Raw genomic sequence first — 26,571 nt, forward strand, 5'->3', positions numbered from 1 at the left:
CACAAACTGTTATTATAAACCAAAGGGTACAGAATGCAATGACGAACCCAGAGCAAACACTGGATCCCATCTTTGCATGGAAACATACAAAGCTATATTAACCGCAGCCAATCAAAGAGTTCCAAACAAATCCTCCACAAACAACCTCACATACACCCGGCACAGACCATTCTCATGACCTCACAGAATTCAGCATTCAAAAGACAGTTCACACACAACTAAAAAAAAGCACAATAGGAGCAGAATAGGTTGCATCAAACTTACATTTTTCTCTTTATAAAACTTGGAACATCTTTGAAAAACAAATTAATCCATTTATGTGCAAAAGGTAAGCTTGATCGTGGTGGCAGGCCAGTCTGGCCTGGCTGTAAACCACAGAGGAGGAGCCAACGCTAGCTAATCTCACCAGCAATTCCCCTGCGCTGGGGCTGCCATTGGAAACCATCGCTAAGTGGTAGGCAGAACGATGGGATTAGCAGGAATTAGCCACTGCTGCAGCATGAGCCTTTCCCCATATAGACGCCCATTCATACACAAAGGAAAGCTGGTTAGCTGCCCTAAGTGCACAGTGCTGCAGAGGGCAGCTCCTCTCTTTATTATGTTATGTTATTTATTTACATTCATTCATTCTATTTTTTGGTTTTATATGAGGATAACTAGTGGTCACTTAGAGGAGGATGTGTTTAAAAATGCTATCTACATTCCCCTTCCCAGATGTTTATATCTTAATTATCTTAAACTAATTATGATCATTGTGATTATACAAATCAGTTTGATTCAGTAACTGTGTATAAACCACTCCAGAGCAAGATGAAACTGGCACGCAGGCAATGTTTTGCAGTGATGTTATCAGTCATTGCTTATGCAGAGCAATTAGACTCCCATACATGCATCCTGACGAAGGTAATTGCACTCATGTTAGCCTAATGTACAGTGCCTGAGTAACCGACGGGCGTCTTCAATAATACATCAGGGCTTCTATAAGTGACAACATGCTGTGACACATGAGACAGGAGAGCGAAACCAAAGGACTCACACTGGACACCTCCAACATGAGCACAGGTTGCAGGGAAAACAACCCCTCAGAGGAGACGGTGTTTGTGTGTGTGTGTGTTGTGTATGTGTCTGCTCGCGTGGTGTAATCCAACCTTGTCCGCCCTGAAGCACTGGCTAGCTGTCACCATTAGTTAGTTGTTTAGGTTTGTAGCATTAACCACTGTGTGTGTACAAGTACAAAACGGAATAGAATTGAGCGCAAACCTAAGCGTACACTCCCTGTGTGATCTGCTATGTTTTTGAATGAATCAACAGTTTTTTAATAATCAACAAATGTCTTGTTTCCAATGTAAACAATTTAACATTGGAAACAATTGGAAGATTTAAAAAAAAATGTTTTTTAAGCCCCAGGTAGAAATGTGCTATTTGATGCCTTGAAAAAAAAAAAAAAAGGTTCAGCTATTTGAAGCTCTGCGAGGAAACACAAGATCCATTTGGTAAAAGAAGACACCAAAATAGACTAATCTGTGACTCTGGTGACTGGGTTAAAGTGACAGCTTAACCTTGGCGCAAGACGACTGCTGGTCAACAAGCCACAAAAATCTGCCTACTGAAAACATTGAAGCAGAAACATCAGGTTTTGTTAAAGAGACGCAAGTTTTTGTTACTGCATGGACAAAGGCAATCCTAATGAAGAAAACATCACATATATGAATTTATTTTTTTCTATTAGTCAACAAACAAATCCTAATTAAATTAATTTGCAATTTCTGATGCTATCACAAGAGAGCTTTTTATTCTTTATGCAGGTTTAAAGAAAGTCCTGAAACTCTGACATGTTTCTTTTATTTTCTTGGTAACGAGTCCGTCTACTCAAAAACGTACAGCAGCCATGCATGCCACTATTTACAGATGAAATTTATGCAAAAAAAAAACTTGATTACTTATACGTATTTCATTCTGCATATTTTACTGACCTTTGGTGGCTGATGTTGAGAGGAACAAAGTGAACGGAGACACGTGAATGGTAAGCATGGAGCATAGATTTGTGCACATACACACACACAAACAGGTGAACACACACAAAGCCCTTGCCTGCTCAGCCACTCCCATAGATTGCAAATTAGGAAATCCAAATGAAGCAACCATGCAAACAATGTGTTCGACTGAAAAAGCAAGTGAAGATGCACACACTTTAAGCTTTTAGCATTAGTATTAGCATATATAGTGTCATAAAAAGACAAAGTAATCCATCATACTTACACTCTTTAAGTGATTTTACATGCTTGAGTATGCAGTTGTGTAGGATAGCATTAGCAAGCAAGAGTAGGGTAAAGTTCCTGAGTGCCCCAGCCTCCTCTGATATGTATTATACATCAAGAATAAGGAACACAAAGTTATTAAGCTTAAGTAATGAGTTTAAGTAATTAGTTTTAGCATGAGGACCTCCAGTAGCCAGCAGCCGATGAGTCTGATAGTGTCATAAATTAGCCTGGAGAGGACAAGCTAACAACAGGCGAGTGCATGGACGGCAGAGAGGATGGAGTCAGGTGTAACAGGCCGTGACAGCACTGAAGCGCTCTCAGCATCGTTTAGCAGTGTCCCATTACACACACACACAGGCACTGCTGGGGAAAGAGATGCTGTGGGTTCAAGAAAGAGCTGGACTGAGAGTTCAGGTCAGAGACTTCTCAGGTGTAGTGCTTGGTGAAGATACATTCAGTTACTTAGATTTCACATTTTCAATATAACAAATCACAACCACTCATTTACAGTAGTTGTTAAAGGCTTTATATGCTTTTTTTTCATCCAGCAGATGTCGCCCTTGAGCCCCAGCATGAAACCAAAACAACTGGCGCTGCATTGTTGTGTTAGCATGCTAATGCTAGCGATCTTTATTATGCCCGTATCTTCACACTGCATGTAAATTTACCTGAAATGAGCGTGATCTAGAAACACAGTTAAGCAGTGAGTACAGTATGTTATTCTTCTTTTCTCTAGTCCCTCAATTAAACAACTTTTATACGAGAGGGGAGGAGTCAGCCGGCCGTCCTGACGATGTAAACAAAGTGAAGATAGGACTCTGAAAACTCTGAAAACATCACAGACAGTGGGACTCGGGTGTTACACCAATTGTAGACAGTCATGACTCACAGAGTTATTTTCAGAGGATATACTTGATTTATATTATATTGAAGTGTGAAAAATCACATATAAAGCCTAATAAACATTAAAATTGCCTTGAAGATGAACAAAAGAGGAAGTGAATATTTTTCTCAGGGAGCGTTTGTTATTTTCTGACGCTGCTGAATAGGAAATTTCCTAAACAAACACGACAACTACCAAACTACCAACAAATTGTCGCTATCAATGATTTTGTCCTGAAATTATAAAAACCTATGCGGCTCTCCAATGCACGTTTAGCCTGCAGAGGGATCGTTCATGTGAGACAGACAGCAGCAGATTTCATAAACTTCACCGATAGAACCGGAGGGTCAAACAGAGTGACACGAGCCTTCATGCAATGTAACGTGTTTTATTTTTGTTTGAGGCTCTCCAGCTCTCTTCCTCTTCTCTCCCTCTATCACACTTTCCAAGCAGAACACAGTCGGGACAGATGTCTGCTCAACATGAGTCTGGTTCTACTAGAGGTCTCTTGCATGTTACGACACAAAGACAGTCTTGTTGTGACTTTCTGTTACATTTTTGGAACCATTGGGGTGTTGTGGTAACAAATTTATTTTTACTGAATGGACATCAATAAAAATGTGAATTGCAAGCGTGAATGAAACACATGACTGAAGCTACGTTTTTAACTGTTCAAAAGTAAGATCTATTATCCTTAGCTTAGCTGCTAACATGTACAAAGCAGACTTGATGGCTTGTTAAATGAAACCTGCATCCAGTGAAACAAAAAAGGAAAAATAATAATTATGGAGTTAAGTGAGAAACTGCTCGTCTTGCAACCGCGTCCTTTGTTTACATTAATAATACCTTGAATTTGACACAAAAACTTTTCCCAATTACATCCTTTTAAAGTCAGTTCATGTGGTGGAAAAGTGAGATTTCATGCAGCCTAGTGTCTGCAAATTATTGATTCTGCTCAAACTGTCAGAAACTAATTGCTCACGCAGTGAAGCTGTTAATTTATCATACAGACTAACAGATGGCACAGTGATTGTTTTCTCCAAAACAGTAAGAGGTGTGTATCCGTCAGTGAGAGAAAAACTCACTCCGAGCAGCCTCTTGTTATTGAACAAAGCAGTAAAGATCATTTGAGTTGGGTAATTGTTGTTGCACCAACTCAATCAACATTTTGCGAAACCTTTATAATAACAACAAAGCGTAAAGATACTGACTGGACTGGTATCCATTTAGCAAAGTAAATGAAAGCGTATATTTACTTTCTGAATCTACATTAAAGGTCCAGACTGTCTTCTGTTTAACATCACAAATATTCAGTAGTTAATGTCAGCAGTGTTTCCCGCAGCGCTTTATAGATTGGGTGGCCGACCGAGTGACACGCACTGTCCGATTTAACAACCGTTGTAGAAAAAACAAAAATGAACATCATTAAAATCCTCCTATGTCTCTGTTGAATGCCCCATTCAGACGAATATTGAGCGGAAGAAGAGCCTACAGAGAATATCTATAAAAATGGCTGAGGAAAAGATGTCATATTTCATTTTTCAAAGAGCCACTACAAAAGGTCCAGTGCTGTGACCATGCAATAAAACACCATCAATCAGTCGGCTTTGGGGGCTCCTGGATTTTGGCAAATAATAAATCTGTGGGCCAGTGATGTCTTTGTCCATTACAAACACACTGTACACCCTAACTCTGTCTCCACCTCAACTGATGACCCAGCCCCCACAAACCCCCCCCTTGCTCTCCATCTGGGAGGGACCCTGCGTGATCAACGTGCCGACTTAAGCGCGCCTCCCCCAAGCACATCCTCCAGGCGGGGGCAAACCAACCTCATTTCCTGCTCCACTGCTTTACAAATGGCTCCTGGAAGCTGAACCAAGACTAAGGATGGAGATGCACTGATGGTCGTAATAGCCATATGATTAGGGTGGGCAAAGGTCCAGCTCTGTGTGCAGACTAGACACACTCTCCCTCCCCCCCCCCCCCCCCCGGTGAGACTACTAGACTACTCTGAGAACAGGAAGTCCTTTTTCTAGACATGTTGAAGTGTTCAAATCAAAGATCAAATATCATTCCCATTATGTGTCTTTAATTAGGATTAAAACATTGTTCCTTACATCATACACATAATCTCTAATGCTGTTGTAATGTTAGCTTGCTGTGTTGAAGGTTTGCCTATCATCATCATCATCATTATCAAATGTAGGTGTCTGACAAATTACCTAATCCTAATTGGTCAGCAATTTAAAAGATATTAAAGATTCAGAGGAATATCTGATAAGCTGCTTTGACTTAATGGTTTTTATCTAAAAGTTCATCAGATATGTTGTTTTATTTGAACTATGGAACAATGTCCCTCTAGAGCTTCACTTTACATTTCTCTTAAAGGTTGTTGATCAGTCCAGAGTTGGTGACATTTAATGATTATTCAGATCTCCAAGGGTTTCATCCTTTGCCAATCTGGAACAGAGCAGAAAGACAGTAAAGCAACGTATGGCCTTTCATGGTAAATGTCCGTCTCTGAGCTTCTTGGTTGAACAACAGATTTAATGTTAACATTGTTTTGAAGGGTTTCCTTGAAACTTTCTGCAGATATTCTTGTCTGACAGAAAATTGATTTGCAAGACTTTGGTGAACATGAGTTGTTTAAGTGAATAATACTACAACATCGGGTGGATCTTTCTTAAAGTTTAGGACATGTATTCCTAAACCCAGGATGGACTCTACTGACTGACTTCCAGAGTTTCAAGACAAGCAAGTACACATTTTACATTATCCACTTGATTCATAGTCCCTGGAAGATGTCCAGGACTTTGAAATCTCCTGACTCATCCCTCTAGTGTAACAAGGAAGTTGACACTTTTATTTTGTGTGAGTTTTCTTGACAACACTTTGATGGATTGTCCCAAAATCTGGTGTCAACATTTGGATTAATTATTATCACTGAAGCTGATGTGTTTAGTTTTCGAGCACAAATATTAACTCAAATGAATTCCTAAACCCCTGTAGAGTATACTGTGAGCGTGGTGGCATAAGCAATAGCTTTCGCCTAATCTCGTTTTTCTAGCATACCCTAAAACTTCAAATAAAAGCCCAACCCAACTGAAGGCCCAGTCTCTTTTACTAAAATAAAAGCCCGGGCCATTCATTGAAGTTTTACAGTATTGACTCCTGCTCTTGTGTAGAAGCTACAAATGCTAAATGCTCTCTAAAAATACTTTGACAGCATTGTTTAAATTGATGTTTAAATGTAAAATCTAATGCATCATTTTGTAATAAAAACAAATCTTACCAACATACAGTAGAAACACTCGGCTTACCTAGTACAGGTTTATAACCAGATGACTTTGTAATGAGTACAGCATCTTTATAAAAGTCTTCTTCTTTTTGCCTAATGCCACACACTGGATGAAATACTGGATGAGAAGCAAAGTGTGACGCATTACATAAGCACTTAATAAGCTTAATATTTCTGACAGGTAACCTACATACTGCTCTGCTGCACTCCCAACTCTTCACCCACTGATCAGCCCCTAGTCTCATCACCGTGAAGAGTCATCCTCTCTGACTGATGATGTTCCCCTGAGATATCTCATCTTATTAAAAAATAAATAAATAACACACACACAGCTGCATAATCAAATAAACCTTCTAACATACTGTACAGACCTCTATGTGTCGTTTTTACTTATGTGCCTTTTCAGTGGCAGAAAAAAACATTGAAATAATTAAACTTAAAATGCTTAACCAAAACAAAATCAAACACTAGAGCTGCACAAAAGCCGACTTTAATTGCTTTTTACAAGTGTTATTTTTCGGAGCTGAATACCTTTTGTATTCCTTTATGCATTAGCGAACAATAGAAAGTCCAATCCATAATTGCTCAGACGCGCATACAAAGCTACATGAAGCCATTAAACACACCACTATACATGTACTTACACGAAAATAAGAATGAAAAAGGCTTGTTCAAAAAGAGTGTCTTACCTGAAATTAAAGAAGATGTTTTCGGACATGTTTTCAGACCTACTCTGACGATGGATAAATTGTGAAATGTGTTTCCGATTCAGAACAGTGTTAGGGGTTGAGAACAATTATGTTGTTGAAAACTAAGTGGCACTGGAACGACGGGCAAGTCACTCGGCTTCGTCTCTTCCAGCCCACTCGTTGAACTATGACTGTACTGTCATTATGAATGTCTCTGCATTGTGTCACAAACTAAGTGCATTTTCTTGGCTTCAGGCAGAAATTACCTACACTTTATTTGAAAGTCTAGCCGCGTCCTGTTGTTGCTTATTATAAAGAGGAGAAAGTACATTTGAAAAAAAGTTTTAAGTGACTCAAGCATTGATTTTATATGGAAAAATGAGGGTTAGCATTTTCATTAGACTGTCTTCTTTTCTTCTTTGAACTGGTTTATTATTTATGAAATGTTGTAAATAAATGTGTTTATAATTTAGATTACACACTTTGCTTTAAAGGATACGGTGGGGGTCATTACATAACGGCAAGATTTTATTTTAAGAAAGTCCAATTGCTGCACTTCTGTTAGCTGAACATCCTCTTCGTCTCGTCTCTTTTTTTTTCTGACAAGTGGCTGAAACATCATCTGGAGAAGTGTGTCAGCACAATGCAGAGTATCCTACAGAAGCATAGCTGAGCTTGGTGTTATTATTGTAGAAATTCCTCAAATAAGTTGGGACTTATAGTACAATTCTACAATTCACTTAGCAGACGCTTTTATCCAAAGCGACGTACATCAGAGAGTAAGTACAACACAAGCAAGGATCTAGAAAAAAGGGAACAATGTCAGTAAGAGCAAACGATCAGCTTTGAGTCTGATTGGACACACAGGTGCTGACAGGAAGTGACCAGAGGCAAAGCACAACATTGAGGGCAGTTCTTGAGAGCTCTAATCAGTATAGAAACCATCTTATAAGTCGTCGTTATCAAACAAAAACCATCGTCACAACCATCATCATCATCAATAATATGGAGATATTATATAATATTATAGTAATGGAGGCGAGCTAAGCGGACCTGATTACTCCTGCTTCTGCTTTTGGCTTTAATCCTGAAATGACAACTCAAAAAAAAAAAAAAGTGTACTTTGTGTGAATATGCCGAGAAAAAGAGTCAAAGCCAAACATTAAACAACTGAGGAGCTCTTTAACAACGAAGACATGTCATCAGGATCTGACCACAAAGATGGAGGTGTGACAGGCCAAGCAGAAACAGGAAACACTGCACTAAAAAAAAACTGAAAACCAATCCAATATAGGCATATTAAAGGCTTAACAAACATTTAAACACGATGTCCAATTCTTCAAGTAGCGGTAAGTCTGTCCTGATTGGAGTAAGAGGGCAGCACCCTAAACCAAACAAAGGGTCAAACAGCAGTTCTGCTACAGTGTGGACATGGTGGTTTTGAAGGACAGGCAGCAGTTCATGAAGGTTGATTGATTAACACAGTCTCTCCCTCTTTGTGTGTTTTCACATGCGGTAATCAATATCAGCCTCATATCGCTTCCTACATCATCAATACCCCACAGACGCTACTATGCTCTGCCCTGCACCACCATTACAAGGTTAAGTTTAGTTTTAAAAGACTTCACTGCAGATACACCTGTGCTTTATTTTTCCTATCACATGCTAACATCTTGAAATTGTAGGTCACAGAGGGACAAACAACATGTACATAGATTGTATTTCTGTATGCATTCAGACTAATCTGCATGGGTTAAATGTTGAATAAAGCACCATTCATTGTATGCCTATGTTGGTACACTGCTGCTAAGACAAGCTATACAAACAGTTAAACAGTGTATCATTGTCCCTTCCTCCCCTAAACTAATCACACTGTCACACTCCAAAAGCGCTGAGTGGAATAATGGCACAGTGTCGGACACAATCAGGGAAAATCAGAGATCACTTCAAGGAGATTTAAGGAGGGACGCTCTGATTGTTGATTCCTCTGTGATGCAGATCAGCGGACGGCCGACTGGGTCTGCAGCACCCAAGTCAGCTCTGTCAGTGAAGGCTGATTGAATAAGGCTACTGATGAGGCTATTGTGGCTGTAGGTACGTGGTGTGAATGCCTGACAGGCCCGTGGCTGCTATCAATGACTGGCTGCCATTGTGGCAAACCAGTGGGCCGTGACTTCCCCAGCTGTGGAATATAGCATTTCATGAGCCACCTAAATGAGTGTAGGGATTGGGCAGTTGATAGAAAGATCATTAGGATATCATTGGAGTCACCATATACATGCATGAAGCTCAATTTTGAATATTGCAAGCCTCTTCTTTTCAGTCGACCTGAATTCAATTCAAATGTTTTGCAAACATGTTAAGATGCTTTACGTTTGAGACTCTTTGCTGCAGCTTTGGTGACAAAGTGAAATGAAGGCACATCATTTGTATTCTCATCATTTTTCCTTCCTCTCTAATTTGCACAGAGGACAATGCAGTCTAAAGCATTCCACCTTGTTTACAGATTGTTTAAGCTGTGAGAACACTTTTTGCCTTGAGGTCAAATGAGGAGAAAAAAAATGTTTGCATTACAACGCGCAGGCTTGAAACTGAGCTAATCTAACTGTGGAGACACAGGCTTGCATGTGCTGTTAATGGATTTGTTGCAGGTTGTGAGTTGCTACTTGGGTGAATGACAGTGTATTTTTAGCAGCCTTTGATGTACGACTATTGAATTTTAATAGAGATTTCCATAATCGTAGTTCTTAACGCAGAGCTTTTCTGAGACATTTGTTCATAGCACCCTCTGCATTGCCTCTCATTACAGTCTGACTTGTTCAAGGGAAGTGACATTCACTCAGTGGTGAGCTATTAGTACTCTTATTGATTTTAGATTTAAATGAAGGTATAAACCAACTAGATATTGTTTTCCAATAAAATGCTGACAGGACAATGCCTTTTATATACAACGTAAAGCAAATCAGTAGAAGCCACAGCAACTATTGTTACCCCCCCTGCTATTTACATTTCAGTAAACTCTTATCTCCTAACAGTGAGGCTCTAGCTGCTACACTCAGATTCATTGGTGCCTGTTTAGCGGTGAATGAAAACTTATTTTGGATTCAGGAAAGACATGTTGAAAACAGGTATTTTGTTTACATGAATCTGGGCACATAAACCGTAACATAAATATTGTGAAAGCAAAATTCCTGCACCTCCCTCTATCCCGTTTTTCAAGCCCAGTACAGTTTGCAGATGGCTGTTCATCATGGGTCTGGTTTTGCTCAAGGTTACTGCATTTTGAAGGAGGTATATTATTATTTAGTCATAAAAACAAATTCAGAACTTTTCACTCTGTCGGGCTCGTTAACATTTCCATTCGACTGCATCTGAAGTTCTCATGACGTTTCATTCAAAGTTACCATCCATCCAATGCTTTTTATATTCGAGATACTTGAGCTCTGTTTCAAATTAGACTGAGTGGACCCAGATGCAGATATAGTAACACTGCCATCCAAAGAGCCATGTCGCAATGAGAAAGTGCATCAAATACATCAGACAAAACATGAACAACAAACTGCTTTCGCCCACTACATTGCCATCCCACATAAGTACAGTCAGCAGGGTTCCTGACCTGAGGCTGAGTAGTCCCAACAGTGACTCATCATCAAAACACAGTTTGTCCTCTTCCCCAGTGGAGAAGAGTTGTATAACTGACGCACTCTGTTGCTCATCAGTAATCATTTCTCTCACCACATTTACAGAAAGAACACATGTCTGCTTCTTTTCATCTTTTTAGAAGTCTTGGTAAAAGTTTACTTGACTGACTAAGGGTGACAGAATACAAACAAAAAAACAGAGTTTGATGTTTTTCTTTTTTTAAACAGGTGGGTTTGCACAGCACGATCTTGTGCAGCTGGATTGACAACAATGCTTTGTTGTACAATGGTTCTGTACATGACAAAATTGAACTGCATTCATTCAAATTAAATACAGATTCATCGGTATGGGTCAAATCAAAGATGATGGCACTGATAGGGGTACAATGTATTGAATGGAAGTGTACAGTTAAAATACTCACACCTTCCCAAGGACAACTGCACCTCCATCATCTGACGTGTGGGGAGAGTCGTTGATGGAGCATTCTGATCAAGGCTGCCAGTTTTAACAAGACTGCACATCGGCATAGAGGTGACTGGAGGCGCAGGTAGAGAGTCTTTCTCAAAATACAGTCTTCCTACCTGAAGGGAAAGTGAAATAAAATGAATATATCATCAATGGTTGTTCAATATCTGACCCACTGTGTTGAAGTATAGGGAAGTGTTTGTAAAATATATACTCATTCAATTTTCATTTTATAAGAAAAAGCCATAAGAATCATCAGTAGAAGTAAATATACAGATCCATTAAACCCATTATTCGTTCAGTTGTTAAAATCAAGAATTAGGAGGGCACAGTAGTCTGCAAATGATGTATAAAGCTCATAAGAAAACTTTGCCAACCAACATCCAGAAAATATTTGAAAAGAGGGAGAGAGCCTTTATAAATTAAAAGGAACAGAAATATTTTAAAATATATATTTTTTGAAAACGAGACTCAGGAACTAATTGATGGACCGCAGCTTTTAGGAATCAGTTTCAATCCTAACAGAAAACAAAGAATCTAAATCTTTTTTTCTTTTTTTTTATTAAAGCCAGCATGTTGGGGAAATATGATGAAATTTGATAATTAAGTTTTTGTTCTGTTTTGTGTTGTTGTGACACATAAATCATGTTGTGATCTTCTTTGAATGGTATAAAACGTAATTAATTTTAAACAATTCAGAATTGTATTTAGGAACTAATGGCTGGATGTGAGTGACTGTGTTGGCCTGCAGCTATTTAATTTAATTGTATTGAATTATGTGTCTTTTTTAATGAATGTCTTGTGAAAGAGGAAGATTATTCTTCTTTCTGCTCCTTGCATTCAAGATTGGAGATATTATGTTTAATAAAATAATCATAATGTACTTAACTAGTTCATTACTCAATGTTTCTCCTGTTGGTTTAATCCAGGTTGTCATGGTTACAGGTGGGTCTGCTTAGCCTTAGCTTAGACTGGCTGGTTTTAAAACAGTGAGCATCTCTGCTAACTTTGGACATTTCTTAAATGTAGTAATGTTAGAGGAATTCAGCCTCACTGAGCAAAGCAGGGTTTTAAAAACAGTAGGAGAAACACCCATGAAAATGTATCTTTTTATCTGTCAGCTGCTCATTTTAGCTAGCGAATCAGTCAGCCGGGGATGACGTCAGCAGAGTTTACTACTGCACTGTCACTCGATATGGAATAATTTCAATGCAAAAGAAGGCCTAATAATTAACAGTAAATTGACACTATTTACATTTTTTACTCAAGATTTCTTTTCCACAAGAGATAGTTAAAGTTTTCAAATCCATGTTAACAGGTGCATACACCAAGAGCTTCTCCTCAAATATCCACCGCTAGCACACCTGCGCCTTCCTCCTGAGGCAGGGCAAACTGCAGTTCCTCAAATGACCACTCGAGGCTGATATGTTTACCTGTTTATGCGGTTTATGCAGATTAGCTTCTGAATGGCAAGAAGCTATTCTTCCAAGGGTCTGCAGTCTACAATAGGACACTCAGCCCTTTGTAATAAAAATGAGTTTTCACAATCGAGGTCAAATAGAGAAGACAGTCATAATCTCTCCTTCCTGAAACTGAAAGAAAAAGAGAAAATACAACCAGACAAGACTTGGGCTATCAGACATTTTTGCAGAGACATTGTGTGACACAAAGTCACCATAATATTCAAAAGCATATCTTTTTCTCAGAGCTCTCACTTCCACGGGCAGCCGAGACTATCATCAAGGCAGACAGTCAAAGCATTTCCCTTACGGCCAAATCTCCCATCTGTCTGTGTTAGCAGATAATATGACAGCTCCTATCGGCTGTTAATGGCCAATGGCTTTTTAGTCATTTCACCCCTCCAATTTATCTTTTTTTTCCTTACTTTCAGATTTTCCTGCAATTAACCCCACAAAAAGGACCCAAAGACCTATGACTGATTCTAAGAAATAAAAGAGCCTTCTCATGTTGAGATTCATCAGGAAATAGACACGACCACTGTGTTAATGCCTACTCATGAGTACTTTGGTCCACTCTGGAACATGACAGGTCATCCCTGGTTATCTGCAAATGTCCAGGAACACATCGGAAAAGAAAACCTTTAAATCAAGAGTTGTGAGTCTGCCGGAATCCAGCCACCTTCAAAATTTTCTTTTTCTTCCTTTTCTTGTGCGCCATCAATGTCTGTCTCGTCCTGCGTCACTGAACGGATAACCAACAGGATTTGAAGGTGGGGTTGGGGTTCCTTCATGCTGTCATCTTGCGTATTCATCTACGTCACATCTCCTCTGTGTCCAAATGATGCATTCATGGACGTAGCTGTCACATGAGTCTCCAGTTTGCTGGTTTCAGGGGAGGAGAGAAAAAAAAAAAGCATTATTCACGGATAGATGCCTTTGCGGTTTGACTTTGTAAGCGTGTGTTGTGGCAGCTTTTTCAACGATTAAACACGTAAATTGACCATACCACGACAGAAGATACACAATGAACAGTTAGTCAGACATTTTAAATCGACCTTTTTGAGCCTGCAGCATACAACCATTTATCATTTTCCGCTCTCCCATCTCCCACGAGGCACTCCTGTCAGTCTGGGGACACCTGGGGCGTTTCAACCAAAAGGAAAAAAAGAGTCAGCGTCTTTGACCCTGAAAATAGGGGCCATTCAAGCTTTACATTTTGAGTGCAAAGACAGGTACAGGTGCAGTGCAGAGAAATAGATTTACTTTAGTGCAGAAGCAGGAATGGCTGATTTTTTTGTACTTTACAGGTGCAAGCTCTGGGTGCCTCATATGTTTGTGCAGCCATCTTGTCTCTCCAGGAACGAAATCACGCTGGAGGCAATCATGACTGTAGCAGCATGATGTCCACACCCACCTTCCTACCCCACTTTGACATCCAAGGGGCTGTCTTTTGCCAAAATCTGCTCAGAGGGGGGAGATGATGATTTGGTTTATGGAGTCCTGTTGGCTAGATTCCCATAGAATAAATTATGTCCCCCATCCCTCCCTCCCTCCCCCAACTGCTCTCCTGCTTTTAAGCTTGCAAGACTATTATCCAGCAACCCCCAGTAAGTTCTTATCTGCGGCAGCCAGATGGAGAACACACCAGCAATACCTCAAGACTTGTTGATCGAGCAGCGCTGGCAGAAAAGCTGTCATTGTAGAGAGCTTGTGGTTTCAGATTAGCATCTTTGCTTTTTTCTCTATTTTGAAATTGCCAAGAGAAGTCTCATTAATGTCTATTATATCATTGGCTGGATTTATTTGTCAGTGTGGACAGCTTGAAGGGTTTAGAAAGACAGAAGGGAAGAAAAACCTACATGAAAAACACGGATTTACTCTTGAATGGTTTTGTTTAAGTGGGAGTCTTTTTTTCCCATCCGTTCACACAATAATCAAATGGCGACATCATGGCAGGAGCCCAAATGCTGCATCAACACTGTTTCTTGTCATAGAAATTGCTAGTTCAAATCTGGACAGATATCAAGACATAATTAAAGTCAAACCAAACAACTGACAACCCATTAGTGTTGGACAACATGTAACTTTGGTATGCAACCAATTATCGATACTAAAACTGTTGTTGGTTAGCCTACACTACAATTTAACTACAGTAGGAATTGGCACAGTTGAAAAGGCGTATCTCTTTCAAACTGTGATGTTAGCTAGGAAGTTTTTGAGCCTAGCCTCAGTCAAGTTCCCAATTGTATCGTTTCAACTCGGCCAGGGACACAGAACATGTAACTGAATATTTTGTTTCAAGTAGCTGATTAATCAAAAAAGCAATGAATTGATAAATAATTTGCGGTATTCCTTGTGATTGTGTAACAAGTCATAGACTGTATTAAACAATGGATGTCGTCTCAGTTTCACTCACTGATTCCTGAAGAGGTGTTGTGAAATCCAAAAATGGCAGTCACTATATTGAAAATATCATTTCATCCCAACCCAATCAATCAATCCAGAAACAGGCAAAGAGGTGGAATTGAGGAGGGCTGAAGCCTCCTGGCAAACAGCTTCAATGTGCCCACCTGTCAGTCCTCTAAGCCACACCCCGAAAAGTGCTAATTTATAAAAAAAAACTCTTAGGCTTCATTATTAAAACGGATGAGTTACTGTAAAATGAACATCTTAATAAAGGATCTGAGGGGAATTCCTTGGCTTTTGCAGCCAGCCTTAAGTGGACACTTCAAAATTTAACTTTTTTACACTCCTGCATTGGCTTAAATTTTTCCTCTGGAGGTCCCTACCAGTGCAGCAAAAACATAAATTATAACAGCATTTGAGTTTCCACCATGCACTTCCAGGAAAATGGCTGCCATGTAAATATAGTAAATGTTTTTGGCTTAATAAAGATATTTTAAAACAGCTATGAGACTCGCCCTTCACTGAGGCGGAGGCTATAGTTAGGTCATGTTTACCCATCAGTCTGAATCTTATCAGCTGCAGGAGAGCACACTGTGCATTCAGGGGTGTCTGCATGTGTCTAACAATAGAATATGACAGGAGTCAACATACAACCATGTCTTCTAGTGCATCTACCTGCTAGCAGCTGGGTGCAGTATTAGAAGTATCAGACAATAGCTTGCAGAACAAAAACATATCCCTGTGTGTTTTACTCCCAAGTGAAAAAGCTGAAGAATAGAGTATGACTGCATGCAAACAAAAACTGTTGTTGACTGCTTCACCAGCCATCTGATGCAATGCAGGAAAAGCACAGGAATAGGCATCCACCAGCATGCGCACATCGGCCCCCACCTCAATTCTACCACAGGGGGAAATACCCATAATGCACTACTTGATGCTTTTGTATTGAATTGGCTTCGCATTGGCGCTCTGACCCACTTTCCTAGCGGCGGGCAGGTTATTTTAAGATTTCATTAGTGAGAAGACCAAGGGCAGAGGAAAGGTGAAGAGGCTCAAACACACGATCAAAGCATCCGTTCTGTTCTGGAATTCAAATTGTTTAAGTGTATGCCTTCAATTGCGGGGCTAAATATGAGTTATCCTGATGATGACTAATGGTATGTTGCAGTCCTCTTATGAAGACCTAATTTGCGCTGAAGTAGAATGTGTCATCGAGTTCAAAGGTTGAGACTGCCATCACCACTGCTCAAAAACACCAGACACCCCAGAGGAGTATGAGTCACTTGGATCTCTGTTAAGGTGTTTAAACTTTCAAACCAGCCTGTAACTTATTCATTCTGTTCTCAAAACATGAAATCATGAAAAATAATGGGGTAGAAATGGAACATTATTTTCTTTCTATATGGCAGCGGTTGAAAGAAATCCTTCAATTGTTTGTAAAATCTACTTATTCACTTTCTTGATAACAGTTATAGGAGTAGATTGATACCAGTCTCATGCCTGTATATCAAAGTATGACAAGCCATTAGCTTAGCTTAGCACAAAGAGCGGAAACAGCAAATTCCTCATACAACCTTTTAATGATCACATTATCAAAATGTCCTGTTTCAGACATAGAAAACCTGTTTAGTAAAGCAAACAGATTTGGTGACTTTTTGTCAAAGCCAGGCTAGCATTTTCATTGAAATGCATTCTTCATACTAAGCTAGCACTCCTTAGGCTTCAGCACAGCCTGGTACTAAAGTTGAAAACAGCTAAGTGGCATGCTAGCTGTGCGAAAATGTCCATCTACTAGAATACCTTATGCTCGCTTTTGCCTTGCCAGAGGTGGAACTATTGTTCAAATCAACTGTTTTGGCTGCTGCTAGCTTCCTCTGCATTTTAAATTCAGCCCATTTCATTCGGTAAGTATTTTAAATAGCGACTTGGTTAGCCGTTTTCAGGGAGTCACAAATGTGTGCCTGGAAAAGAATTGTGCCAGAAAGTCTTTGAAGCTCCTTTTAAATATTAGTTTTGTTCCATTTCTTATTTCTGTCACCTGTTTGTACCGTCTGAGGTCCAAACTGCAACATGGCCTGGTTGAAAAATATCAAACATTTGGGTTCACGATTTTTCATGAGGAGTTGGTACTGGGTGCTGAGACTATACCAGTTGAGAGTCACTGATCTAAATGTTGCCCTTTTATTGTGGAGATAGATAGGAAGTGAGTAAATGCTTTTCACTGATACGCCACTGCTTGTAAGACTAATAAACGTGCTGCTGTAGCTGCAAAAAGGACATGCCAATTCCTTCTCATTTGTCACTTTGAGTCCAAAGAGAACACAACCAAAAATCTGCTGGATAAACAAAAGTCCACACACCAGTGGTTTCTCAATATCTTGTAATAATCTCAGTTTTTCTGAGAGAGTGAGAGAGGGTGTTTTTAAGACAATAACTATTTTCACAAGCAAGTATAAAATCAATTGTTCAAGTGTAAGTTGTTTTGCTCTATTCCAAGCCTTGTAATCCTTTATATAATTTGTCTGGGGTCCTCGTTGTGCAGTAGGTCGTGCACACTATGCCAACAACAAAACATTACCTCACCCATTTGAACTCTCCAGTTCAAACACATTTCACTTGCACCATTAAGAGGGTGATTGGTGGTTATTACAAGCTAATCTCAGTGAGAACATCCAGATGCTCTTTTTGTCAAGGTCAGGATTAGAGCTGGACAGGGAGGAGGAGGGAGGGAGGGAGGGAGGGAGGGGTTGATTTCGTACCCATCAGGCACTTGGAGCCTCTGCAATGGCGTGGCACCTGCAACCAGGAAAGACACAAAATGGAGTCCCAGCTGGCCTCGCATCGATGTGAGTCAAAAGGCCGGGGGAGGAGGAGGAGGAGGAGGAGGGGAGCATGCTTCAGGCTCTATTAGGCCTACGTCCTATCTCCATCTTCAGCTCTGAGCACCATCACCATGAGTCATTAACACCAAATTCGCAGCTGTCACTCTGGAGTATTTGCAGGTGGAGGACGGCATTTTGTCGCCTGCTTTATTGGAACAACAGAAGTGTTTGTGCAGAAATGAAACAGTCGTATACCTCAAGAACATCCTGTGCCTTACTCTGTCCCTTTTCATTTCAGGATAAGCAGAAAAACCTGCCTTCACATCTCGTGACGGTGACAAGGAGAGCACAACTGACATTTGCATGCCTCAGGAGGTGGGAAGAGATGAGACACCCTCCCTTTTCCACCTCACGCTGCCGAGCAGACCAGCCTTCACCTGTCCCCTCCAGGCTGAGAGGAACCGTAGGCCACTCGCTATCGCCTCTTCCGGACAGAAATGTTCCTACACAATCGAAAAAAACTCCTTCAGCTTTTTAGTTTTGGGAGAAAATTATGTAGTATTTAAAAAAAAAAAAGAAAGGATAGAGAAGAGATGAACAATGACTGAATGAGTTAATAAAAAAAGATGGCGGGGGGTTTAGGGGGAGGGGAGAGGCGGATTGGGATGAGAGAGAGGGAGAGATAAGCAGATAGCTTGGGTGTGAAAATGGGAGTGACAGTGACGGAGTCCCATGCAAAGATAAACAGCCTCGGTGCAGCCCTTGTAATGGCTTTGAACGAGTAATTTGTCACTCCATGTGAAAAGCAAACAGCAGGGTGACACTTGCCATCGCCCAAGGGTGTCTTACCAAGCTTTTCCATCTGTCTGTACAACTGGCCATGCACATTCCTCTGGTCAAGAAACAACTGAAATATGTCTGAGAGCAGGGACACATTGAGTACCACTTACAGTTGATGTGCATTTCATCAAATACTGTAGAAATTGGAATTTCTGGGACTTGAATTTTGACATTTGTGTCCCAACGTTTCAGATTCAGTATCTCAATCAAAAAGGTACAAATCTTAAAAGACAAGCAAAGAAACATTCTGTATGATCAAACAGTTTTCATTTTCATTTGTCGGCAGTTTCAGAAACAACATGACACACTTTGAAACAAATTAACTTAAATACAGTTTTTACATTTGATGTATCACAGGATAGTCAAGCCAAGTTTCTACATAAAGTCAATGAACATAAAGTTATTTCTCCATCAGAGCCCGGGCACTGTAAAAATAGAAATTGACTTTCCACCATTTTGGAGTGAAAGACAAGAGGAGAGGTTTGACAAAAAATGATGTTATGTGTGAGTGCTGCCATCTTGTGGGCAGTTTCTTAAACTACACATTAAATAATATAAAAAAAAAAATAAAAAAAAAACCTCCCATTGGTGAGAGCAGCTGTGCCTTTTTTTTAAATATCCATCAGGTATAAAATATACAACCTAAAAGTGAACATAATATACATTTTTGTTCCCCTTAAGAAAAAATTATCATCTTTATATATATTTATGAAAAAAATGCTACATGAAATATTTGAATCCAGCAGTTCAGATCAGGGGAAGAACAAATTAACAACATTTTTTGAACCCACAAAATGAAATCATCATCAACCTATCAAAATGCTCTCTGCAGGGCCCACTAGTGGCTGCATGTGAGAATGCAACAGCCTCTGCCTTTTCCCCGAGATGGGTAGAAGCTCGCAGTTCGCTTTCATCTGGTCTATTCTCCTCGCCAGATCGGGGTCGCTGTCGATGACCAGGGTGCACCTTTGGGCGTAGCTGACCAAAGTCTCTTCTCCTTGACGAAACGTGCCCACCAGGGGCACCATGTCTTTACCGGCCAGGTGGAGCTCGGCGATGGACGCTGTGTTGGCGATGGTGTTCCGGTCGATTCCTAGACGGCGGAAAGCTTCGCTCATGTTTTTCTTTTTGATGAAGGCTGACAGGACTTGTTTGTAGCGGTGGATGACGTACTGGACACCGGTGGCTGGTGAAGCAATGACAAAGAAAGTGTAAATGTGCAATGTGGACTGTAGAGTTTATAATAGTAATATTAAACAGGGAGTTTGGTTAACAATCAAACTAAATTAATTTTTAACCTCGTTCAACCTTCAAACAGTCTTACTCTCAATGGACCTAACGGACTTACTTCACCACAAGATGAGTTTAAAGGGAGCAGTAATTTAACTCACTGTGTCATTTATTTAAACATCCCATAATAATGTTCTGTTTTAGTTGACATGATTATGGGAGATAGATATTGTGTTGTTGCAGCAGAAAGCGGCTGCCTGGATAAAAAGCACAGCGCCCAGCGTCGGATCGTATCTTTTACCCACATCCTCTTTGCTGCGTGTCTGCCGGGGTAAAAAAAACCGATCTCAAATAAAAAAAAAAACATGCAGTAAAAAATAACAGAGCCTTGTTGGTCATACAGCGGCCGTTGTCAACAATCTGTTGTCATAGTGACAGGACGGACGCGCAGCGCTTTTCTTCACAGAGCAGATACTTTTCTGCTCCGGAAAAAAAGCTAGGTGGACACTGGTCCTTACAGAGAAAATGTTTAACATGTACTATAATATAATATTTATGTAATATTTCATGAGTCAATTCTTCTTTTTCTTATAATTGTCACTATCACCAGTAAAGCGGATAGAAATCTGAAATATAGATTTACTGTATATGTTTGGATGTGATGATTACCTCTCTTCCTGCTGTAGTCCTTCCCTTTCTTTGACCTTTTCTTGTCTTTGTGGTGTTTTCTCCTCTTGTGTTCACTCGAGGCTGCAGACATTTCTGAAGACTCTGACGCTTCAGAGTGACTTTTGCTGCTGTCAGAGGAGCTGCAGGAAACTTGTTCTCTCTTACGGGATTTGTTTTCTGAGTGCTGCATTTTGCTGGATTTCGGGGCTGTGAAAAAATGACACCAACGATGATGAACTATACAATAAACAACATATATAATATAAATATATATATATGCTTCACTTCTACGACTGACCTTCTGTCACTGGACTGGGCGATGCAAACGTATGCATGGCACGGTTGCTTGTGAGGTTTTCTAACTGGCTCCTCAGGAACTTGCGGTCCTGAATCAGGTCCTCCACCTGTCTCTCCAGCGCGGCGATGCGCTCCTGTTTGCTCTCCAGCATGCACTGGAGCTTAGTGATGGTCAGCAGCACCTTTGGTGGGAGGCTCTCTGCATGTGAGGCTGCTTGAAAAGACAATGTTTAAAAAAAAAATTGTTAGTACTACTGTGGTGATACATGAATGTGTGTGTGCAGCTCGGAGGCAAATTTCATTACAAATGAAATCATGTGTTGTTTTATTGTGCAAAGTTATGAAAATGTAAGAAACAGCAGCATATGTTTGTGACAAAGCAGCAGGCGGTGTATGAAAGTCTTCTTACCTGGCATGGCGCTGCTGGGTGTGTTGTCCTGGACGGCGTCAGTCGACGTTCCCGTTTGGAGACTCTCCCACTTGATGATGCAGAGTTCATCCTGCTCCTGCTTCAGCCAGGCCGGAGAGGCGAGCCTGTCTTTGCACCTCACGGAGCTGGAGTCGATCTCAACGCAGGGGGAATAACCCGACGGCTCCTGCTGCCACACGGACATCCTGTCACACCTGAGATAAGGACCACAAGGGGGGGGGGGGGGGGGGGTGTTGAGAACAGCTCAGAGATCTACAGAAAGATTAACGAGGCACAGTCAGCATTCTGAATCACTCCTCTACTTTGTTTGCTGAAAGTACATTCCAAATCTTCTGAGTTTTCATTTCAGATACTGAACTTGTATAAAGCCTTTAATGTTTAAGTACAAATCTCAAAAGTATGTTTATTCATTTGAAACATACTATGTGTGTTTTTACTATTCAAGACACACAATCCAGTTTCACTTTTTTAATTTCCCTCCATGTAGAATCTCACACTGGTGTAGCTGCTCCTGAACAAACTGAGCGACTTTCAGCCAGTCAAGTTAACAATTAAGTCCTCTTCTTGTAATCATTATTGTAAAAGTGTACAACATGTTCAAACATTATGAAGTTATGTTTTAACTTTAGTGTTTGTTACCGTGTTGCCTCAGGTTGGTGTTTTATTGTCTCTGAACAGACTAACGGCTGAGAACTACTTCTGCTAGCTGCCATTCAACGACAAACAACAACGAAAATGTAAAATATGACACAGCATTATGACGAGGTGATAAGAACAGCTTTAACCTTAATCTACAGCTAGTGTAAAATAACAACAGTGTCAACTACAACATGAGGTAGTGTACTTTATTACTGGACGGATGAAATTGTCTCTGCTCATCGATAACAAAAGCTGGAGTACTAAATCAATTGAACCAATCATCATCCAGGATGCAATCTATCATGTGTGAGCAGCAGATTCAACCCTCTGCAATGTTGGACACAAATAAGACATGAAGACACATTTTGTCACATAAAAACAACAGCAGACAAACAGAATTTACAGGAATCTACTCATCTACATAACTTATATTTATTAACAAATACTGCTATGCATGCATTAGATAATAAAAGGTTCCAGAAAACTCTCCAAGGGGGCTACATGATCGACATGATCAATGTAAGAGTTTCTGCACGAATTAAGCACCAACTCATGCATGTGAAGCGTGCACCTACGAGTTGATAGTAATGAACGCAGCCACAATACACCAATCACTGCAAGGAGAGAAGTGTTTTCATCATTATGATAACAGGGTCGTTGATGTCCTCCTGCAGTGAAGCGAACATCAGTGGACTTCATCAGCTGTGTTCAGTATTAACTCTCCATGACATCATCAGCTGTGTGGACCTTCAGCTTAATGTGTTTCTATTAATGATTGACAGCTGAGTGGTTTTTATTACAGGACTTTGCTTTGAACTGAATAACCTGAAAACAGGAAACCAAACTGATGACCATAAAATCATTAACTCATTCTGAACACCATGACTTCATGATATATGAACATGATGAATGATGCATCAGTTAAGCATGAATTAAGATTGAACAGGGAAAGATTGCATGCTGGAGAACCTGGTTTTCAAAGAAAGTTTTTTTTTTTACAGATGGGTTTATGTCTTCCATTTTCTCGTATGTAAGCCTTCACCAAAGAAAAGAAACATTGGATCCCTTATCTGGTAATTACGAGATAAGCATCACATAATTACACGATAAGGATCTTGCAATTATGAGATCCTGATCTCGTTATTATAAGATAAAGGATGGAGCATGGATAGAGTTCAAATGTAAAGAGACACAGAAAGTAAAGGTGCAGAGGGTGCTGCAGACGCCCTACAATCAGATACAATCAACGCCATCAGCTTAGAAAAAAGTAAAAAGTGTGAATAAGACTTCCTGAAGAGTGAAACAACATGCTGCAGGTCGAGGTTTTCCGTCGTCGTGCATTCATTGACGTGTTTCAGGCTTAATCAAAGATGTCTGATTATCCTCACAGAGCAGCATAAATACATGCTTCCTTAGAATTTGGAGTTTTAGTTTGATCTCTTTTGACAACATTAGAAAACCTTCTGAAAGAGACGAAGAGGGAGAGAGTGAGGGAGTGTGACATTACGCACAGAAGTGAAGGGACAGGAGACAAAAATTTAACTCATGTCACTCTGTTTACCAGTCAAGTACCTGAACATCACCAACACTGGAGTCTCTGTTAACAGACTGACGCTGTCTCATATAAACTCAAACATGCACTGAGTTAACATCGATGTGCACGCTTCCACTCATCCTGAATGAATGGATCCTCATTGCTGTTGTAAACTCAATAAGTCATAGACCATGTCTGTGCATACTTGAACGTGTTGTCTGTTGAAGTAGGAGCTGCAGTTAATACTTTAAGTTCAACATTCAAATCAATTTTTAAAACACAAACGAGTGCAGTCTGGGTGATATATCCACCGGAGAGGAAAGGCAAATGTATTTACATAACACATTTCAGCGACAAGGCAATTCAAAGTGCTTCAACACGAGACATTAAAAGCATCACGAGAAGGGGGGGAAAGAGTCCTGAACAGTCCTCACGCTCTGAGTTTTAGAGTTTATAATAACACACACAGTGAAAAGACAGATGACATGTTCCACGTCCTTCAGAGGAGACGAGCAGAAACCATGCAGTCTGTCATGCTCTGTCCCTGACTCACAGGAGACACAGATCAGATACTTCTGTGCAAAGCCCAATATTATTCATAAAGCACGTCTTCACATGCTGCGAATGAGGATGACAGATGATCAAATTCACTTTTCAGGTTTCTCCCTTACTGTCACTCGTCCATGTGAGCATGCATTCTTTAGTTTACAAGACTGAAGGAACAGAAAAGAAACTATTGGCATCCTTTTGGAAACAGGCCGTTTGACACATGTCCACATGATTTTAAATGTTTAAATGTTTAATTTTGAGCTAAACATGTGAGCCTTTTAGCTTTGAAATTCTCCTTACTTCACAGAGGATCAGAAACTGAGGGCAACATATTTGTCCCTGGAAAAAGGGTTGCAAAAAAGTTGCAAACAAAAAAACAAAATGCAAAATTGAAGCTCTTGTGTTTATCTTTTTTAAGTGTGTAAAGACAAAACTTAAAGAGGTTCGTCGGGAGAAAAGACTGCAACAGGCGTAAGGTAATACTCCGGTGTTCTGTGCGGGAAACAATATTTGAAGAACTCCAAAAAACAGCGGCCATTACTGTGCGATGAAGGAAAGTTCAAAGTTAACTTCTTTTTCTTTGGAAAGTGTCAAAATGACTGAATCCTACATATCCCATAATGCAACTCTTACACTCATAATCAGAGTGCCCCTTTAATACTCCAATGGTGAGCAACAGGAAATTCATGATACATTAATGACCCTAGTGCATTAAATCCTCATGAGTTATGCATTAGTCTATTTCATGTGTTTTAGCTCTAATGACGTCACTGGCTGCAGAGTAAACAGGTGTTGATCATGATCTCTGAATGTGGAATATTGAAAAAGAGCAGATAAGATTATTTTTGCAGCTGTTTATTTCCTTGTTTTGTTGCAGGAAGTGGACATGACTGTTTTTACTTCACGTTGCCATGGTGATGATGATGGACTCTTAAAACATGTGCAAGCTGCAGAGCCTGAACACAAGTTGAGAGTGCTGCAGTGATTAATCTAACAACAACGACTGACACAACGTGTTAAAATACGATTTACTCAAACCCACCACATCTAGAAGGCCTGCACAGGTTCTACACTTTCATCTTAACCACATACAAACACATGCAATCAAAGGGGAAACATGCAAAGACACTAGGCCCTAGTGATTTATTTAACAGATTATAAAAGGAATGTAACATGTTTTCAATCGGTCTTTGAACGTAGCCTAAGTTCCGGATGTCAGATGTTGTTAAACCTCACACAAAGGTGTGCTGATTAGTTTGCTACACGGCCACCCCGTTTCCTCCTTGCAGTGTTTTTAATTAGCTCCTGCCAAGATGGATGCTAATGACTATAATTATCAGCAAAAGGAGGGATAAAAAAGACAAACACAGCTGGTGTAAGACGAAGGAAAACGTACCTCCAGGTGATTCCAGAGGATAAAGCAGGTCTCGGAGATTTCCTGTGGTCGATTCTCTGCACGCTGAAACCTCACGTCGTGTAAAATGTCCCGTTTTAAAAAATATAAACACAAACGAGAGTAGGAAACGCGAGACTACAGCATGGTAGGTGGAGACAGAGGGGCGGAGCTTAAGGGAAATGACGACACGCAGACATCACGCTGCCTTCAGGAGCTCGAAGTAAAATCGTACATCTTATAATAAAATTAAAAAAATATATATATATATATAAAAAAATATATATATATATATATTTTTTTAAACATGTACAACGATATAACACCGTGAAATAACGATAATAGTATTTAATACTTTAAAAATATTATGCCCTAAGAAGGATTTTAATTTTACACTATATTGTGTAACTAAACCAATACAATCTCTTTTTAAAAAAGGCCATAAAAATCTTTGACAAAAAGCCATTTTCGTTTCACCATTGCACTGTTTTAGATAAACATAATATACTAAATTTTCATTATTTTGTTGATTTTAAAAATGCATGTTTTATATATAACATTTTGCACGGACTTGCTCCTCCTCCTCCTTTGAAGGACTTTATAAAGCTGAAGTCTGTCAGTGGGATCGGCACCGCAGGGCCACAGCCGAGGAGACTGTGAGGTCCCATACAGACTGTTCTGTCAGTCAAAGGAACTAAATATTGGAATATTCTCCCACTCACAATAAGAGACTCACAAACATGTGCAACCTTCAAAACACACCTCAAACAGTGGATAAAAGAAAACCAAGTCTGTGACCACCTTTAACCTTTAACCTTTAACCTCTATTATTGTCTTGTGTGACTTGTGCCTTTGTATTTGTATTTGTATTGTATTTGTAATTTGTCTTTCTCTGTTACCTGCCTATAGGGACAACAGATGGAAACTAGCACTTCTGCTATAATCTGGCATTTTTACAGCTGTTCATTAATATGCACTGTCCCTAACAAATAAATAAATAAAAAATAACTGTTTATTTTATCTGATCTGAGCCATTATTTTTTCTGCAGTTGTTATTCTCTTTC

The 26,571-nt window shown here is 39.9% G+C and overlaps 3 protein-coding genes across 5 annotated transcripts in view; all 3 read right to left on the minus strand.

Annotated features, from left to right (window-relative positions):
* myo3a (myosin IIIA) overlaps nt 1-389 on the minus strand; it is a 57,443-nt gene extending 57,054 nt beyond the window's left edge. The window contains exon 1 of the mRNA XM_061063979.1: nt 265-389. Coding sequence (XP_060919962.1) covers nt 265-266 — 2 coding nt within the window. The 5' untranslated portion in view covers nt 267-389. The remainder of the gene's footprint in view (nt 1-264) is intronic.
* anxa13 (annexin A13) overlaps nt 1-26,571 on the minus strand; it is an 88,324-nt gene that overhangs the window by 54,532 nt on the left and 7,221 nt on the right. The gene's annotated exons all lie outside the window — the stretch shown is intronic.
* Nucleotides 18,990-25,670, minus strand: LOC132994330 (coiled-coil domain-containing protein 106-like). 3 transcript variants are annotated; one of them, XM_061064613.1, is made up of 5 exons: nt 25,511-25,670; nt 21,372-21,586; nt 20,964-21,173; nt 20,666-20,872; nt 18,990-19,952 (listed from the first exon to the last, which is right to left on the minus strand). In XM_061064613.1, the coding sequence occupies exons 2-5, from the start codon at nt 21,574-21,576 to the stop codon at nt 19,573-19,575; spliced, it is 1,002 nt and encodes a 333-aa protein (XP_060920596.1). In that variant the 5' UTR covers nt 21,577-21,586; nt 25,511-25,670; the 3' UTR covers nt 18,990-19,572. The 3 variants fall into 3 exon arrangements, with proteins under 3 accessions (XP_060920596.1, XP_060920593.1, XP_060920594.1); XM_061064610.1 differs by having other exon boundaries at nt 20,964-21,176; XM_061064611.1 differs by lacking the exon at nt 25,511-25,670 and having other exon boundaries at nt 20,964-21,176; nt 21,372-22,226.

Source organism: Labrus mixtus, chromosome 19, assembly GCF_963584025.1.
Source record: "Labrus mixtus chromosome 19, fLabMix1.1, whole genome shotgun sequence".
In the NCBI taxonomy this organism is placed as follows: domain Eukaryota; kingdom Metazoa; phylum Chordata; class Actinopteri; order Labriformes; family Labridae; genus Labrus; species Labrus mixtus.